This window comes from Sinocyclocheilus rhinocerous, unplaced genomic scaffold, assembly GCF_001515625.1.
Source record: "Sinocyclocheilus rhinocerous isolate Xijiao unplaced genomic scaffold, SAMN03320098_v1.1 scaffold512, whole genome shotgun sequence".
Taxonomy (NCBI): Eukaryota; Metazoa; Chordata; class Actinopteri; order Cypriniformes; family Cyprinidae; genus Sinocyclocheilus; species Sinocyclocheilus rhinocerous.
This window is the reverse complement of record NW_015638979.1, coordinates 554,948-575,892: the sequence shown is the minus strand read 5'-3', so window position 1 is coordinate 575,892 and position 20,945 is coordinate 554,948. Positions and strand designations below refer to the sequence as shown.

Genomic DNA, 20,945 nt, shown 5'->3' with positions numbered 1-20,945 from the left:
GAGTTGTTTTTCCTTATTAGAATTGTGAGATATAATCTCGGAATTGCGAGAATAAAGTCAGAATTTTGAAATATAAAATCAAATTTACCTTTTTTTATTCCATGGCTCCATAGACTGCCACTTGAAAACCGTCATTTTCTGCCACCAGATAGGCTCCGCCCACAAAAAACGTCATCCCTGTTTCAGATCTGTAAGACTATCCCACTCTCTAACATCAATTTCGTTGAATAACAGTGCTTATCGCTGGGTGACAAGCTCTTGTAATATGCGGAGAACATTTTGAAAATGACATCTAATCAATATAATTTATAATCTTTTTAAACCTAACCATTTTGTACCGTATCCGTGAAATTCTCTAGCCGTAAAGGCTGGTTTTCTGCAACCATGATGCGCGCGCATCCTGAATGTTTACAAACCTATAATTGGTCTATATTTCCACCTGTCAGTTTCACATGCATTCGGATCTATTATTTGGCCGCTGATAAACCTCTGATAGCCGTCTGAAAGTCTGAAAAATGGGAACACTTTGACACGAATGAGTTTCATATATATCAGGCATAATGTCAGAGGTAATTTATTGGGAGTTGTGAATATTATTTGAGAATCATCTCATGTTCCCTCTTGCCCACATTTCTCATTCTTCTGTCTCTACTGCAGCACATTACATTATAATAAATATGTTAAATTACTGCTGAAAAAGAGCAACTGGAGAATATTTGTCAGGCCATTTAGTTTTTATAAAGATACCATTTGCATTTTTCAGTTAAGTTCATGGGGGTAAAAAGTGATAACATTTCATTTTACACACAGGCCTATTTGTAAAGTTGCAATAATACAAAACAAGCAGGCACATGGATATGTGCTATATTTCTAACAAGCAGTGCTAAATTTCTTAATAATGAGGTTTTGGAACAAGGATTGGTGTATTTAACACTCCAATCAAAACTGCACTTGAGCAGCAGGGCACAACAAAATCAGATTTCAAAACAAACTAATTCAAAGGGAAAGGGACTAAATGATTAAAATAAACATAAATGGTTGTAATTATAATAATAATAATAATAATAATAATTAAATTGCTATTGTCTACATAAGAACTTATTTAGCATTCATTTAATCCTTTATGTTTAGCCACATTTTTTTTTTTAATCTGCATTTTTTTTTAAACAAACATGTTAACTTTGTCTATTTATTAGGTTGAAAAGTGTTTAATTTATTAACAGTTCTGTTTTTAAATTAAGATAATTTGATTAAATTGGTTACTTTCTGTTTATTTACATATTTGCCTGGTAAGATGATTACAAAATGCTACTACTTCTGGTTTTACTTTTTCTATGAAGATATTATAAATGATTCATTTTATCATTGATACAATGAATATCACATTTAACTTTTGTATAGGTCCTTGCATGATTTTGAGGTGAGGCATCAGGGATGTAGTAAAGAGTAAAAACATGTAAATGTTGTTTCTTCGGTGGCACAAAATAGCATTTAGTCAACTTTTTTTATTAAGGTTTACTGACTTATTATTGCAGAATTTTACAAACATACCAAAATTTAAATCTCTGGTTTGACTCCAGTTATGTTACATACACAATATAGTGTACGATAATTTTATAGTTGATTTTTATTGAACTATGTACCTTGTCCATTTTAATACAAATAAATGAATTACTAAATTGTAATTAATTAATTAATACATTGATCACATAGGTGACCAAATCTGAATGTACATAAATGGGGTGAGTCACTCAGGGCAAGATGGGCTATGCAGATTTTTGTTTTAATCTTTCAAAAGAAAAATGGAGAAAAGAGGCTGTGATGTTCCCTTTTGCCAAAAAAAGGGAAGGAAATATCAGCACCCATAGTGTACTGAGATCAATCCAACTATCTGTAAGTGAAGATACAAAAATGCTGAAATACGATCTGTAGTTTTCACAAATAAACCGGCAGATCTAGGTGCAGGTAACATGGAGAAAGAGTACACATTGCTTATTTAAATATACTACTGACATTTTAACAATACCAATACAAAGCTGGCTGAAAATCAGAGAACTTGTCCTTTAACTGCTTTGAATATTAAATTGTTAAATTTAAATGTCCTTTGCTATGCCAGTTTAAGGGGGTCTATTTCTTTAGACTTAAAAGCTAAATCAATTAATTAATTAAAACACTTGCAAAAACACACAGAAACACACAATGGGATAAAACAAGGGAAAAGATCTGTAGTGTTTTTACAAGATTGAATATTTGATGGAATGTTTGGGTTTCAATCAAGACGAAGAACTCAGAGTTTCTTCTTGACAGGAAAGCTAAACTTCAATTGAAACACATTCCTAATATGTTGGAACTTTAATTGAAAGTGGCCTACTTTTACCTGTTGAGACATGTCTTCATGTTTATACACCCTTAAGAGCTGTGTTTGTAATGTTTGAGTTCAGAGAGGTGTGACGCACGAACGGGATGCTATACAGAGGCTGTTTGAAAATATGCTTAATTTTTGTTATTCCGCTAAGTGACACTAGTAGCACATGAACTGCATACTCCACCTTCAACAATAACATTGACATATAAAGAATTCAAAAGGCTTTTATGCTAGTGGTGGTTTATCTGTTACCTCTATATCTCTGTGGGGGGTCCACTAAAACAGATGCCAAATCCGATTTTGGCTTTTTCTGGCTTAATCCCTGTTAGCAAGTCGACAATAACTACAAGAGCATTAAAACAATAACAATGCTTTTAACAATAATGATTTGTCGATCTGTTGAGCCTGCACTAACAAACAAACAGGCCTTGTGTCAGCGGGACATTAAACTTTAATCGCACTCTACAGCGCAGTTTATAAACCCACCACCACTAAACACATTCAAAAAGAAAACAAACTTTATTTTCAGATCAATTTAATTATTCACAGAGGTCTCTTAAATTTAGCTGTTGCCTCTGGATGTTGATATTGGTCATGTGATGCTAGCACACACATGTTTCTCAAAATAATTTTTAGACAACTAGAAAACTATCATCTGATTGTAACCCTGGAGAAACCGTTCCAATTACATTACATGCACCAGAGAGCGTGTCCAGCCAAAATGTATGGAATATTGCAGAACCGCCCACCGTGGAGCGTGAAAACCCAATATCTGTGCATTTAAATCACTGCAGAGGAAAGATGAGAAGCTGACTCACTCTCATAGCGGATCTGGAAGCCTTCACTGGAACGACTGTTGTCGGTGGTAAAGAGCAGGTACATGTAATTGCCGGTGCTGATGAGGAAGTGGGGGGCCTGAGTGCCGTGGTACTCGCCGATCAGAGGCGACGAGTTGGAGGGCCCGTCCCGAACCTCCAGCGTGTCGTAATTAACCTCCGTCTGAAACCTGCACAGGAAATCGGAAAGAGCGGAACATCTGCTTACGACCCAGGTCTTTAGCAGAATTACTCTAATGAGGGAGATTAAACTGAAACTGTACTGAAGAGACTGCTGCCAGAGTTTCCAGAAAGGGGACAGGGATGGGTGTCCAGGGGTTTCATATGCAATGAAAAAAAAAATTCAAAACAAATCAATACCTGGCAAAAGATATCTTGATGGCATGATCCTTTCTGGCTTCAATCATCCATTCGCAGTTGAGGGAGTCTTTGTAGTACCCGGGCCAGCCAGGGGACAGTAAGACTCCTATGGGAGCCGTTAGATGTCCGCCACATGGAGCTGGGACAGTGAGAGTGCAGAAAAATAAAATGTCAACAGCAGCCCATCTCACAAATCCCAGCAGCACCTTCAGAAGAGGTGCAGAAGAGTAAAGTCTAAGAGCTCTCTCACCTTCACACCGGGGGACGGCCGCATTCCACACCACGTTTCCATCCTGGATGACACAGGTGATGGATTCGGATCCGTGGGTTTTGATGAAGCCCTCATCACACGTGAAGAGCACTGAGCTGCCCAGTAAGAAGTGCTCTCCAAAGCGCTGCCCGTTGATGGGAATACCAGGGTCGTGACATTCATTTTGACCAAAAGCTACAGACATGGGATACAAGTATAATCAGTGCTGAAGCATATAATACTTAATCTAGGTCCTGCCTGCTCTTGCCTGAGAAGATATCAGCACTTAACTTTCATTAAGAGTACCTAACCTTCAATTAAGTCAACTATAATTATCTTTTAAGAAACAACTTACACAACTGATCTTGCCCAGAATGCCCAGTCTCATAAGGCAAATGTTGCAGTAGTGAAAAGTACCTGTGTGGCACCAAAGTGTCACTAGAATTTGACCTTATTTTGAGAATCCGTAACACACATGTGTGAATAAAACGCTAACATACATGATACCACTAAACCTTACACATACTGTATATAGCCGCCTCGGTACTCTTCACATGATAGCATGTATTTGAATGACGCCAAATATGTAGGGGCAAATATGTATGGGTATTGTGAATTACAATACACTGTTGTATGAATTGCATACATTTCCATAATTGTCCTGTACACCAGTACAGTTGAATTTAGCATGGAAACGGACATAATGCAGTGCATGTAAACAAAGCTAATATACACAGCTGCACACTCTGATGGCAACTCAATTTCTAATTTATTCTACAAGAGGCAAATTTTTTGTCATTTTCTTAGAATTTTAATCCACCCACCATCAAAATGTCACTTCGGGAACATCTGGATTATCTTTGAATGTTACCTTGTGTTTAAGTTATGCTCTCATGTAGAAGCAAAAGCATTTTGTCAAGATTTTCTATTATAGTAGGCATTACGTAAGTTTAATTGTTTGTACACTGTGTGGTCAAACAGACCATGCACACAGACATTAGGGTAAGAATTAGGGTTAAAAGCTACAGTAATGTATGTAATACTGCATAATGCAAAGCATACGTATATACAATATAACAAGGCATTAATTTACTTTGCTTTATGGTATGGTTGAATGCTTGATTCTGATTGACTGAATTATTTAGAATAATTTCAAATCAATGAAAATATTTAATGCACACTACAATTTGTGTCGTAGCAGCATTAACACCATTGGGTGTGCATGAATTTTCATAATTCATCAGTCAGTTGTTAACCCTTACTTAACTTTACATTAACAGTTACAATTTCCCATGAAAAATAAATCTGAATCACGTGAAAGAAACACAGACGTTGAGGCGGTGCGTGGATAAACGTCAACAGAGAACATTCAGTCGCATTACAGCCTTCGTTTCTAAACCCTCTATTTTTTTCCGCCACACGGTGGTTTGAGACACACTCAAGATGGCTTGAAGATTTTTGTCAACTCTCTGTTTTCCCTTAACACAACTCTGCAGACAGCTCACATATGTGTCGCACATGCATCACAGATGTCAGTGTGGAAGCTTCAATTATTCAATATGTGCACTCGCAGAAGCAGAGAATCCTGTCAAAGCTATTTTAGTGTTTTCATTTGGTGAACACATCTGTCTGCGAGGTCCCTGTGGAAGTGTGATGGCTAATACATGGAGACCTCGCAGCCAGGGCTTAGGGCATGTACGCAGCTCTACCCCATTCCCAAATGACAGTCTCATTGTTCTTACGGCCATGCCTGATAGTTGCTCCAGCGCCACTTTGGGAAACATGTCTACTCCTTTCTGAGACAATGGCACACCATTACTGAAGCAGCACTGTTGAGATATCAAACCACACAATCCACTGACACTGACATTGCCTACAACTACTGGCTCCATCTACCACCCCATTTTGTTCCCACATAGACGTGCCAACACAGATCTCGGTCACAGTTTCATCTATTCACTAAAAATATAAATATGTTCAGTTTCAGTCATTTTTAGCTTACTGACTTGAAGTATCCCTAATGGCATTTTAACAGTCAAACTATCTTTAATATTGTTAATAAAGAGCAACGGTACATATATGCACTTAGCAAATCCATTTTAAAAATCCAAAGCATGTTTCATCAGTATATATGTTTCCTAGGAATCAAACCATTACCTTGGCATTGCTAGGACACGCTGTACCAGTTAAGCTACATAAACACTACACTGGTATCAAAGTTACATTCCAGAGAGGGCGAAGCAAGCTAGCTAACTTTTCAATGACAAGCTAGAGGAAGTCTCACAATTCCCTTGTGTAAAATTACATACATGCGATGCTGCTTTAGAATTTGTTCAAAAGAAAGTATCTTAATCATGCTGCCTACTTTTTGATAGAGTCTGTCTATGCCTTAATATGCTGCCTATGTAGGCAGCTCACTGGGTTTCACAACAGTGTCATTGTGAATCGAGATTATCAAGGTCTGCAGTGCACCAAGACCTAAATACTAAAACACATTTCTGTTTAAGTTCAAAGATAAGCTCATCTCAGTGGAAATCATATTTGTCAATGTAATTTTAATAAAAACCTAAAAACTAATTAAACTCAGAACTCTTGCTATGCATGACTATATTTTGATTCATGTGGGGGACAAAAAAGAAAAAAGAAAGAAAACCAAAGCTTGTTGCTGTAAATATGGAATCCTATGAAACTTGTACTGAAGGTCAAAATGCCCTTTAAGTGCTGGAAGTATGAAGAATAGCATTTTTCACAACAGAGATATGCCTAATAAAAGGTGATGGGATTGCACCATAACATTCTCTACCTTGAGCAGTCAATATTACAAATGAATCTATTCAACTTCAAAGATATTACTCTGACTTAAATCCTATAACAAGCTGCATACTGCAAAAACATAAAGTGACCCCTTGTTCTAGCAAGATGCAGGGAAAAATAAGATAATTGACTACCCCTGAGGGAAAATGATTAAAATGTATTTCAGACTGAAAGGAATAATTTCTACATAAATACAAAACAATCACACAATTATGCTATGCAATGTATAACCAGGAGGACACAGCCAATATGGCAGATCTTGCCTTTCGAACAAAAGAGCCAATCACTAATCTGCAAAGTCACCACCTGGTCTTTATGTGAAACGTGGGCTCAGATTTTTCTCTACACTGTACTCGCACATTGGACTAGAACAACCTAAAAAAATACAGTATACTTCTTTTTTTTTTTTTTTGAAGAATAAGAAGCAATGTTTATGATACCATGCTGTTTTGAAATATGGTCTTGAAATGCAAGTTTGTCAAATACTTTTTGACATTTTGGTATTTCCCCATTCAGTTAGATAGGAGCTATACTTGCATGATTGAAAATAGCTGCCCGACGACATTCCCAAGATTGCTGCCGAGTGAACTGACTTGCCTTGTAAGGGACTTTGTTATATCCCAGTTTAATATGCAGATATATTGCCTTATAAGCAATCCGTAGGATGATTTCCCTGAAAAGGTGAAACAAAGCGGCTCTGTGGCATTATCAAACATCGCTCTATATGAGCATCCCAACCAGCCCAACACAGCTACATTATTTGTGCCCCTATTGTTGCAGAAATTGCACATTTCACCTCTAAAACACAACATAATATTAAAATCACATTTACTTGTGTAGGTGATGTTAAACCCCTTTCCCGTGTTTGAGTGGTCCGACTGGAACTCCAAGCGCATGATATGCCCATTACTGGCGATCTGCGATGGTACATCCTTCCCAGAGAACGTTCCAAAAGTGGTGGGTTCCGGCATGCCATCGTCTTTCACAATAAGATAGTCAAACTGGGGCTCCAACTCAAAATCACTGAAAATGAGATGGATCCGATTGCCCGGCTCCGCTATAATGAGCCACACACAGTTCATGTTGTTTCCGTATTCCTCTGGGTAGTTTGGCGAGAGGATGATGCCTGACGGAGTGGTGAAATTGAAGAAGCAGGAGACTGTGGAGATGAAGACAAATATATATAATTCCATTACAAAGGTTACACTATTTATTTTCATTCACAATAGATGCGCTATCAGGAATACTATTTTGTCTCTAAAAAGATGAGAGAAAAGAGGATTCACATAGACTATGATAATGAATTGTTTGCATGGTGCAGAAATGACGACATGTCATAGTCTGAGCTTTGTCAGGAAAGTAAAAAAAAAACAACAACAACAACAACAACAAAACATCCATTTAATACATTAACAAGCTACTGCTTCCTCTTATCGCAACACTAAACAAAATTACCATTGCATGACAGGATTATCTCAGACAGATGGATTGAGGGTTGAATTCACTACAGTTGTGCCTGTGTGCATATATTTATTTATATTTTATTTGTATTCTTATTATTATTTTAATGTCAATTTGGATTATTTCAGATTGATAGATATTGTATGCTATCTTTTTTTGTAGACTGGGCATATCTCTAGACATGTGTAGTCAAACAAACACACAGTTCTTAGTGCATTCCCTCTTGAGAGAAGAGGAGACAGTAACACTTTCCAGAAACAGAAATATGATAATTGACCTCTCCTACAGCAAACCTGGGAATTGCTAGCGTGGACGGATGCCATTCGGCTTCATATCTGCCCCTAATCTAGATGTCATGCTTTTACAGAAGCGATACATTAATCATTCTAAATGGCAACATGTTAATTATAACCAAGCATTTCAGAAAATGACTCTTACAGACGCAGCTGGGTTTGTTTCCAGACCACTGGTTATTTTGCTGGCACGATATTGTCCTCTCGCCAACCAATTCAAAAGCAGCCTGACACTCAAAGGTCAGCACATCACCGTGTAAAAAACGGTCCCCAGTTCGCTTTCCATATGCAGGGACGCCTGGGTCTCCACATCCACCTTTCTCAATTTCTGTGGAAAACAAGAGAGCATGATTTATTTAATTTAAACATGTTGTTTTCAGCCTGGCAATTTGACCACCTTTTGACATTGTAAGTAGCATAACACGGTGTTGCTCTAGGACTTGGATTTTGCAAAAGTAAACAAAAAATGTGCTTACGGAAATGTATTAATATTAACATGAACTGCATAAGCCCAACAATATGGAAGAAATATTTCCTAAATTGACAATTTTAATTTTTACATGTCTCTAGAATTTCTTTAAATCAAAAAGTATGAAAAGATTCTGTGCCAGTTAAGTAAAGCAAAAACATATGTTTATAATTGGGTGCGTATATTCAATAAATAGAAGAAAAATACAAAAAGCCAAGGCAAAAAAAATCCGCAAACCAAACGAAATGCAAAGATCAAAGATCTAGAATTTCTTTGACATCAACAACAAAAGATGGGAAACATATTCAAACATTCAGAGGTTGACAAACCTATTAATGTTGCTATCCTAATATATTTATATTGCTAGTTGCCTTTTATCATTTGCATTTAGCATTACTTTTTCTGTGCCGTCCTCGACAGTATCAGAGCAGTCCTTTGACACATTTTTGAATACTGAGCTAAGGCTGTATATTTCCAGGAAATGTTTTGGAAGGCAGCATAAAATGACAGTGACAAACGAATGATGTTCAGGAAGAGTTCATTTTTATGTTAACAACTATGGTGTCAGCTCAGCAGCAAGCGCTCTATTGACCCAGCCAACCGATAATCTACAGGGGATGAGTTTCCCACTTGCGGCAGATTCCACAACCTCTACAAGGTGTTAAGAGCATGCTAAATACCTTCAGTGCTGCCACAGGCGATTAGTTTAAGAATCCACAAGAATAGTAGACTATCGTGTTAGGACTGCCAACTTATCAAAGCAAGCCGCTCTTACAAGCAACGGTGTTAAATAATGCACAGGAAGGCTATCTGGAACATTAACAGTTATAGAAATGCTCTGTTAAACATTCGCATATATTTTTGTACGGGGTTTTTAACACAGTTAACACACCATTAAGCTAATGTGGTTACCTTGCTTAAGCTCTAGACCAAACAAATCTATTATGTGTGCTATTGACAAAAATGTCAAATTTGCCAGGACAGGTCATTGTGTTCCTTAGACACTGGCAAAAAAAAGGCTAATAAATTAAATGTAATAGCCGCCATAATTGGAAAAAGAAATCATCTGACATTTTCTGTGCAATTAAGTGTAAAACTGTTTTTTTTTTGTTTTGTCAAAGTTCACTTTTGTTTTTCTTTGGTAATTACTCAAGCATTTTCTATTTAAAATCTATTAAATGTTATTTATTTTATGGTCATTCTATCGTGGATTTGTTATTTAATTAAATTTTTTTTTTTTTTTAACAGCAAAATTCTTTACCTGGAAATAATGTTAGAACCTGCTTCCCACACAAGTGGGGGAACAGTTCGCCTAAAAATGAAATCTGTCATTATTTACGCACTCTCACTTTTTATTACATATGTATGTTATTTACAACATACATGTGTTGACACTTTAGGGTATTTTTGTATTTCTTAAGGCAACAAGTCTGCAGGTATAAAGTAGTCCATGACTTGTTTTCATTTTCCTTGCATTTTTTAAAGTCATGCTATAGTTTTGTGTGAGGAACAGACAAGAAATTGAAGGCATTAAATACTGAAAATTACAAATGATTGACACCAAAATAATGAGATTTAGGAGTTGTGGAGGGAAAAATTTAAATTTGTCAATGAGCAATAAAACTGAATTCCAGCTTATCGGTTTGGAATTAAATTTGTAAATAATGAACGATTTTCATTTAGTGAACTATTCATTTAACTCTTTAGAAGGTTGGCTTTAATTATCTACTATGAAATGAGCCTTTGTTCTGTCTGATAAAGCTTATTGTTGGTGACCACAGTTTTTGTAAAGTTTAGAACTTCCGTTGAGGGGAAAACCATCCTTTGCCAATCTAAAAACTTTTAAATGAAGGTATGAAATGATGAATTTGAGTTTGATATCTACACGGCCTCAAACAAAGTGTCCCACCAGTGGGTACCGGTGGAAATGTCAAACATGACAACGTGACTAGAAGCACAAGTGTGAAATTGGGTTTACACAAAGTTAATTGGGTTTGTGTCATTGTGCTGGGCTATCCAGACAGTGAGAATTGCTCAATTGTGAGGTTATAGTTCACAGTGAAGAGCGGCTAGGGAACAACTCCTTTTTTTTTAAGGAAGAAACAAAGGGAATAGATAAATACAAAATAAAATGTCTACTTAATCATGTTGAATAAATTAAAGTGTTTTCATATTCTATTTAAGGAAATCCACTCTGTACTAAAACAACTATACATACCACTTGAATCTGGAAATAAACTAAATATTTAGAAATGTAAATAAGAAATATTATGCTCTATTTCTAGGTCCAATTGGTGACATTGATCATGTGAAGAAATATCACCTTTTCACTCAAATCATTATAATGATAATGTCATTTGTAACAAAAAAAAAATGTAAAATGAAAACTTGTTCACTAGTTGATATAATTTAATTAAATAAGAAATGAATGCAAAATAGAAACATTTTCATTAGCTGATCAAATAATTTAATACAATTTCTTAAATTAGAACAGGATGTAAAATAGAAACATTTTCACCACACTGTCATGAGTTCAGATCTTGAGCTGATAATTTGATAATGGTGCAACATGTCAACAAACTTATCACTGCATCTAAACCAACAACATGTCTGTTAGATCCTGTACCCACTAAATTACTGAAGAGTTGTTACCTGTAGCATAAGAACCGCTTCTCAATATTATCAACTTGTCGTTGTCTTTAGGTCACATCCCAAAACCATTCAAGCTGGTGGTTATTAAGCCTCTTATTAAGAAACCACAACTAGATCCGAGTGAACTGGCAAATTACAGACCCATCTCAAATCTTCCTTTTATGTCTAAAATTTTAGAAAAAGTTGTGTCTGCTCACGTTTGGGGTTCAGACACACTCTCTCTGTTTAAATCTAGATTAAAGACACATCTCTTTGGCCAAGCATTCAAATAATCCATCTCATAATCTTGTACTGCAGTTATATCTGATCAAATGCACATTGTTATTCTTTAGCTTGGGTTAAACAAATCAATGTTGCTTGATTGGAACAGCAGTTACGCTAATTATGTCTCTGATTGTTTATCTGTTTTTGCCACGGGATTGATATAACTGGGATTTACACAAGCTTCAGTCTGTATCCAGAACACCTGAGAAGAGATGATGCCAACCCCTCAGAGGACCTCAGATGATGCCAACCCTGAAACAACATACAGAACTACCAAATTTTGCTATAAGTTTGATTGCATCATATAATAATTGCTGTTAATAGTGTTCATCGTCTGTTTTATTACGTCTTTAATTGATTTTTCCGTACATTAACTGACAGTCACCACTGATAAGCTACTACTAAATATTGTAGAAACTTAATTTTCTGTAAAGTTGCTTTGCAACGATTTGTATCGTGAAAAGCGCTATACAAATAAATAAACTTGAACTTGAACATGTTTACTTGTGAATACAGAATGGCTGTTTCTGTAGCAATTTTTATCGGTTTATCTGTGTATATGTAAATACATGCCTCATTGTATTCTCAGATCTGACTTGCTTTGATGCTATTCTCCTGCAGGGTGAACGGCAGGTAGAATATTTCACGCAAGCTTTTTAAACATGTCTGCACAGCACATATGCTGCTCCATTTGCCTTCAATTTGCATGCCTTTTTAAAACTGGTACGCTTTAGCAACCGAAAGTCACCAAGTCATATATTTTCACTGTAAAAAGGAATAAACAACACACTGATATTTCTTGGAAAAGAAGAAAAAGGTGACCATTTACAGTCCTGTTTCATCACTTAGAGTTGGTGGAAATGACCTTAAGAAAGAGAAAACCAGTGACATACCTTCATATACAGCCTTGAAACCTTGCGATCCAATCGTGTCATCGGACTGCAGATGGAGCCACATCTGGTTACTCATACTCACAATCAAATCGGGCACGCTGGATCCCGTGAGGCTAGAATAGAGGCACAAAATCGAAATGTATTCTTTGATTTGTGTATTCGTATGGAGCTATGAAAGCATATACATAAACCCAGTGCCTATGTCATGTGGAGGTTGCTTTTGAAAGAAAACTGTTATTCCATGGGCATAAATAAGTAAGTCATGGAGGCGTTTGTGAATAGAAGCATGTGTCTGTTCAAAGTTTAACATAAGAACCCTTTTTGCTCTACTCACACATAAAGGACTCTTCGAGCATCACCTATCTTCCCTCCGTCGCCCACTGTTAATGTATCGTATGCTCGCTCTAGATCAAACTCTTCAAAAGCCAGCTTGATGACCTACAGGAATGAAGGAGAGGTCAAGACAAACACCATAGAGCAAAATGCCCAGAGCAGAATGGGCCTATTCACATGAGGCTGACTCAGAGAGTGATCGTATTAAAAGAAGAAGAAAAACACAACAGCAAGGCAAGCCAGTCGTCGCTCTCAATTCTTTTCCATGGCTACACATGTAAGGCTGATTGAAGAAGCAGAGATGAAGGTGCAATTAAATAATTTTGTTTAATTCAAGATATGTGAGACTTTGAGAAGTTCTGCCATGTGTGGTGCAAAGTCCGAGGAAACGGGATGCATGTTCATTTGATGTAAGCACAGAAAGGAAGGCGGCAGAAAGAAAATTGGATTCAAGGAGAGATTGCTAGAAGGAGAAGAAAAAAATCAAGCTTAATTAGGACAACCCTATGATCAACATCCTCACATTTTTTTTTAAAACGGTCCATTAAAGAGCCATTATTTTCATCCATATTCTGTCCCATCTTTAAATATGACTGGTGTCATTTTTTTTTCAATGTTACCTTCTACAATTTCATATTGAAGAGATAATTCACTCAGAAATGACAACTGTGTCTTCATTTACTCCCCCTCATGTTGTTCCAAAACCAGTGGAACACAAAAGAAGATGTTATGCAGTATGACAGCCTCAGTCACCATTCGCTTAGTTTCAATGCTTTTTATTTTTTTTGAATACAATGAAAGTGAGAGGTAATTGAGACTGCCATTCCGCCTAGATTTTCCTTTTGGGTTCCACTGAAGAAAGAAAGTTTGGAATATTCTGAACATGAGAGTGAGTAAAATTTATTTTATACTACTATTTTAATATGCAGGGAAATAAGCAATTTGTAAGTTGATTACTGTTATTCATAATATTTCCTACTTGAAAAAGTCACAGCACAGTGAGACATGTACAAATAAGTCATATTAACATTTTATAATTGCTGCAGTGTCTATGGTCACCATTTTGTTTATTAATAGTAATAGAGCAAGCACGCTGGCTGCATCCGTTTAAAAAGAAAGGAACGATTCAGCAACACTGAGAAGATCTTGACAAGCAATCTGTATAAAATGTCAGTGCTGATACAGAGACGTTTGGCGAGACCTTAAACTAAGTCTAAAATACAGGCTTTTAAATTATCCTGTCAAAAGTAAAGATTATTTTTTTCTTCTTTTTCTTACAGAAGACTTAGCAAGAGGATAAAAACAGCACTCATGGTCTACATAAACACAATCAGAGAGTGACAGGACATCTTAGCGATTGTTCCCTGAACCAGCTTAAAAGAATGATTGATTTCTTTATTTTATACAAAACTAAAAAGGCCTGACAGCTGCCTCAATGACTCTCCCTGAGTTTGAGAGAAGACGGCTCTCGATGCTCTTCAGAAATTGCTAAATGGTGTGGGTTTATCGTGCATTTTTATTCGTCCAGGAGGGGGAAAAACTGAGAAAGTATGAGTTTTTACAAATCACATTTAGTGTTAGTTACAAACAGCATTCCCTCTGAGCTGTGAGTTGTGTGGCAATGCACATCTGATCTCGCCACTGCACAAACCAACAAAATCCAGTCCAAAAATTGTGAATGACTACAGTTTGGGTCTATATGTCATGTTAATTTGGCTTTAAATATTTCTGGCCAAAAAGGAGGTCATTTACCGACATAAAGGCCTACTTGCACCACATCAAGCTTTTATTACAACACACATTTTCTAGAAAATTATTCAAATATGCAAGAGCAATAAAAAAAATTGCAAACATAGTTACAAATTCTGCCTGAACATGCCTGCATTATCATCACAAGATGCATTAACATTACAAGGTTCATTTCATTTCAGAAATATCATATTAATTTGCTCCAAAAACACTATACATATAGCCCTATACATCAAAAAGCTACAAATTAAAATATTTTTGAATGCTCCCAATACCAGAGGATAAAAACAGCACTCATGGTCTACATAAACACAATCAGAGAGTGACAGGACATCTTAGCGATTGTTCCCTGAACCAGCTTAAAAGAATGATTGATTTCTTTATTTTATACAAAACTAAAAAGGCCTGACAGCTGCCTCAATGACTCTCCCTGAGTTTGAGAGAAGACGGCTCTCGATGCTCTTCAGAAATTGCTAAATGGTGTGGGTTTATCGTGCATTTTTATTCGTCCAGGAGGGGGAAAAACTGAGAAAGTATGAGTTTTTACAAATCACATTTAGTGTTAGTTACAAACAGCATTCCCTCTGAGCTGTGAGTTGTGTGGCAATGCACATCTGATCTCGCCACTGCACAAACCAACAAAATCCAGTCCAAAAATTGTGAATGACTACAGTTTGGGTCTATATGTCATGTTAATTTGGCTTTAAATATTTCTGGCCAAAAAGGAGGTCATTTACCGACATAAAGGCCTACTTGCACCACATCAAGCTTTTATTACAACACACATTTTCTAGAAAATTATTCAAATATGCAAGAGCAATAAAAAAAATTGCAAACATAGTTACAAATTCTGCCTGAACATGCCTGCATTATCATCACAAGATGCATTAACATTACAAGGTTCATTTCATTTCAGAAATATCATATTAATTTGCTCCAAAAACACTATACATATAGCCCTATACATCAAAAAGCTACAAATTAAAATATTTTTGAATGCTCCCAATACCCCTTAACCTCTACAGCTTAACTTTCAACCCTTCAAACCTAACAGCCCCATCTCCAAACTCAAAGGGAACACAAAATAGACCATAAATCGACACGCTCCATAAACAACAAAGAGGCTACAAATCTCCAGTGCCTGTGATAAAAAAGATATTCTTCAGCCAGTGTTGAAGTGCATGTCCCCTTCATTTTAATTAAATCAGACAGTATAATATACACAAAATGCTTTTTCCCCACAGTACTAGGCCCTGTCTGACTAGTCATTTCCTCGCTGAGCTACAGAAATCCAGCATGCATTTCTGAATACATAATGCAGGAAGTAAGCTCTGCCTGCTACCAGGAATGATTTAGATTCTAGGAACAATTTTTAAACTTTTCATATTCTTACTTGACTCTTCTTATTCACATACCATGTGTAATGACCATCCAGATGATATAAAACATCAATATGTGACCCGTGCTGGCAAAATGAGTCGGAATGTGCACAGTCTAATTTTGAGCTACAGGCAAAAGAAGTAAAAAATGTACTGACTCTTTCGCCTTAAAACGGCTGTAGCTCAGTAATTTTTTGTCTGATTCCAACAAGTCATATATAATTTTTAAGGTATTCTAATTGAGAATGTGAAAATAAATATATATATATATATATTTTTTTTTAATTTGCTCATTCTGACTCATTTTGCCAGCACGGGTCACATATTTAACCTGTTTTATGTTAAAAGTTCGGTTACATTGAAAAAAAAAATTGCCATCCACTGACATTTCTAAATATCATAGAAAAGCAAATGTTTGAATCCTTTGTTTTTATAAATTTTAGTATGTGCAGCAGTGGTTGTGATGGCTCCTTTCACTGGAGAAAAAAAAATCAACCTAGTGGAAAGTGCGCTGAAATATAATATATTAAAGCTAATATGAAAGACAGCACTAAATGTTTTAGCTAAAGCAATTCAAGGACAGGAACAAATAATTTTATGAGCTGAATCTGACTGAGATTCTTACGTTACGTCAACTTTGTATGAAAGTAATATTTTCTAGTAAATGACGTGGTGCGGTGAGACCTCTTGACGGTAAATGGCTTCTTTTTTGGATGGACAATAAACATTATCCAGGCCACATCAACATGACAAAATGCTACTGGTTTGTAAGCAGACTGATATCTATTACAGAAATGGCCTTGAATCTGACTGTATCAGCAGTCAGAACATGTTGACCTTCTTGTCTCAGACCATATGCTATGACAGAGACAAAGATCAAGACTGCATTTTTATGATCTTTTGAGGTCTTAACATTCTGTTCTGAACAGAGTTTAAGAAAAAAAAGACAAACTTTTAAAGAATGTGATAGACTGCAACGGTTGGAGTTAAAAATCATCATATGTGTTCTACTGAAGAAACAAAGTCACCTACATCTTGGATGCCCTGGGGGTAAGCAGATAAACATCAAATTTGTGAACTATCCCTTTAATGGCAGAGAGAGCTTTCTACATGGAATATAACAAGAAGGTGCTCTAAGGTCAATGGTTCAACATGGTATAAAACAAAAAGCTAGATAACAAAGGCACTACAATTTATTTAAATGCCTTTATTATTACATGGCTATACATACAAAAATGATAAGATCCTTTGCGTTTCAGCGTAAGCCTTCCCCAGGAAGCGTAACACAGGTGAGTGTAAGTTGATCAAAGAAACCAACCTTTTACAATGCATACTCTAAAAATAATAAAGGAATGTTTTCCACAATAAAAGAACAAAAGGAATAATTTATATGAGTATAAAATATATTCAAACATAAACATACATCATTTGTATCTATATTGTTCAACTAAATATTTAAATGCTTGAAAAATCCCACTCAGAGACTTTGGTCTCAGAGTGGCGATGCAAATGAATCCAAATGAATTAGCGCTTTGAATCAATGCACTAAAATAATTTCTACTTATTCACAGAACTCTACTGCCTTTTTATCATGAAGTTTGAATAAATATCAATATTTGATACATACATTGCAAATATACACTACAATTCAAAAGTTTGAGGTCAGAAGGATTTGATCAAATAAATCATAAATGTAGCCTAGATTTTATATATTATAAATCTTACGAGCCAAAAAGTTTTGAATAGTTATATATGGTGAATATTTGGTGTATTATCCAGCTAAATAGTTGCTAAATGTCTGCTAAATATCTGTAATGAAAATTGTGTTATACTGTTGGATCATTTTACAGTAATTTCAAGATCTGAAAGTAAATTCAATAATGTCACACAGACACATTATCTCAACATTAAAATCTGGAAAGATGCAAAGCATGGGGAGCAGAATAGCTCTTGTTTATTCTAATATGTTGTTTTGACTTTTTTCATTTGGTCTTGATTTAGTAACAAAAGCATGAGTCACTCTCACGGCGTGTGTTGAGGTCATGCCGGATTGTATTACCATCACTCTTGCCACAGAGCTGAAGACGTGTGGCTGAACCTAATCAATTCTGGAGACGCAGTAATAGCGAGAGACAGTCATGGCAAAAGGTTGACAATTATGCAAACACTGTGGACTGCAATGCAAATGTCCTCACAAATTATCTCTAAGATTATTTTTGACATTTATGCAAGGTCCCATTCAATTATGTGTCTTGGTGGCTATTCAGCAGCATATCAGGCTTTGGTTTGGCAGATTAAAAATGGACCGTTTGTGGAATTCTATACTGGTTTAACTTGGAGTCAGCCTTAGGTTGCAATTTAGATTTAAATTGAAGACGTACCTTCTCTGGATCCACCGCTGTTATGACCCACACACAGTGTGCGTTATTCTCATACTGGACGGGGTAATTTGGAGACGTTATGATGCCTTTAGGGCCCCGCAGATTAGATCCACAGGTCCTAGCTGTTGAAAGGGTAAACAGTACAAAGAAAGTAAACACATATTTAGCAACTGCAATGTTTTTGTAGTTATTGCTGTTGCTATTGAAAGGAATGCAACACACCTTGAGTTATATGACAATAGGATATTCGAAGACATGTAATCATCAATATAAGAATTTAATGCAGTATAACCAGGCTGTCATCACTATCGCTTTGTCAGCTGCCTAGAGAAGCATTCAAAGGCTTTTCCAAAAGGTAGGCATGGGTCATTCATAGAAGGCAATCACTGCAATGCGCGAGTTCAGTGAAAACAAACAAACAAATGAATCCAAGATGGCAGATGAGCAAAGAGAAATGCTGGTTATAAATGTATTTCCTTCAGTAAACAGTGCAATCTAAATACAAATTGCCTATTTTACTTAATGCATGTATGCTGTAAGGAGTATTGTGTTTTTAGCTTAGCGACATGCTAATGTCAAACTCATTTTCAACTTACAATCGTTTGACGTTAGCATTTGGATAATAATGAAAATTATTATAGTGAACTATTTTTTATCAGTGTGTTTTTGTGTTGAATAGATTATAAATCAGCATGTATAACTGATATTTCTCTTACTTAACCTTTTTTTCCCTCTTTTTTTCACTGAGCTTGTCACAATGTATTATTGGATTTCCTTCTCCATATGCATAAATGAAAATGTGGCCAAAACTAAGTATTTTAGAAGGCGTCTTATAATGCTGCCTACCTTTTGGAACGGTCTTTGAGTCCACAGTGTAGCCTACCTATGATGCCTAAAATGCTTTATTTGTACGCAGCTCACTAGGTTTTCGAATATATATTTCCATCCCGCCCCACACTAAAAACACTTCCTTTGAACACATCCAGCCCTCACAACATGAGCTAATCTATTTAAGGTCATGTCTCAGAATAACTTGACTCAATCATTGACAAAGTCAGGGTATTTTTACCAACCCTATACTGTGCCAGGGTATTAACTGCTTCTCCCTTGTGTTTAGTCAGGGATTTTCTTTGACAGCTTAAAAGAGCAGCCACTCCATTGCTGTGGCTTCATTGGCTTCCTCACAGGGTACTAAGGAAGGTTTGGATAAGTAGAGATGTGAAGAGATAGCATATATTCTCAAACAGGGCTTCTTCACTGCCTATGTGAAAATGAGTTCAAAATGTTTTCCAACCAAACAAATCCATAGACAGTTATTTTCTCAGAAACATCAACCACTAAACTAGTATTTCCTGAAGAAAACAGCAGTGTTTGCACATCAGCAAATGAACAGTGTTAAAGGTATAGGGAAGTTTAGCCATTGCTTCTGTGTATTGTAAATTGCCCCATTTGACATCTTATTTCAGCCTGGTCTCATGTTTATACGTAGGTATTAATACGTAATATTTTCAAACACAAAACATAATTTTTTGTACGTTTTTATTGACGCTAAAACGTACAATTTAGATGTATTTCAACGTTTAAAACGTACAAATCGCTACGTATTTTCAGCTAAAAAACGTAAAGATATTTACGTATCTTTTGTATCATTAAGATATTCGTATCAATGCATTTTTATCATTTTATCAATAAGCGATTTAGATTTTTAGACCCCTTAACCTACCCCCAAACCTAAACCTACCCATTTTATAGCGAATATGCATTTTTATCATTTTATCAATAAGAGATTTAGATTTTTAGACCCCTTAACCTACCCCCAAACCTAAACCTACCCATTTTATAGCAAATATGCATTTTTATCATTTTATCAATAAGCAATTTAAATGTTCAGACCCCTTAACCTACCCCCAAACCTTAACCTACCCATTTTATAGCAAATATAAAAGGATATAAAACGCAATTGACCGAAATATGCAGGAAAATAACAATTTTAGTAACAATATAGCATTAAAATATTAGTTATAAAATATAGTCGCTAATCCCACTCCTACCTATAAACCCAGTGGTGTATTGTAACGAAGTAATAATACTTCGTTACAGTACTGGTGTTTACTTATTGAATGAATCAGCTTTTTGAACAAATCGGTTGATAAAAATGATTCAGTGATTCACTCATTAATACAGTCAAATGCTTTGTTCCTGAATGAATCAGTCGTTTTAATGTATCGGTTGAATCTCAATGACTCACTCATTAACAGTCACTTGCTGCCACCTACTGGTGGTTTTAATTTCACATTTCTACTATTTTGTTCATGTTTTAAATTATTTCAAATATCAGTATTCAACGTTTTACGTTCAACGTTTTAAAAACAAAACATTATTTATCCATCTGTAACTGCAGGTTAAATGCATCCATGTCCCCTTTGAGATACATAAACTGTGTAAA

General features: G+C 35.9%; 1 protein-coding gene across 1 annotated transcript in view; it reads right to left on the bottom strand.

Moving 5' to 3' along the window:
• LOC107750749 (CUB and sushi domain-containing protein 1) overlaps window positions 1-20,945 on the bottom strand; it is a 495,842-nt gene that overhangs the window by 134,088 nt on the left and 340,809 nt on the right. Inside the window, exons 10-17 of the mRNA XM_016566272.1 lie at window positions 18,500-18,621; window positions 12,992-13,095; window positions 12,658-12,770; window positions 8,525-8,707; window positions 7,458-7,784; window positions 3,812-4,006; window positions 3,562-3,700; window positions 3,184-3,371 (exon numbers count right to left, since the gene is read on the bottom strand). Of these exons, the coding sequence (XP_016421758.1) occupies window positions 3,184-3,371; window positions 3,562-3,700; window positions 3,812-4,006; window positions 7,458-7,784; window positions 8,525-8,707; window positions 12,658-12,770; window positions 12,992-13,095; window positions 18,500-18,621 (1,371 nt within the window). The remainder of the gene's footprint in view (window positions 1-3,183; window positions 3,372-3,561; window positions 3,701-3,811; window positions 4,007-7,457; window positions 7,785-8,524; window positions 8,708-12,657; window positions 12,771-12,991; window positions 13,096-18,499; window positions 18,622-20,945) is intronic.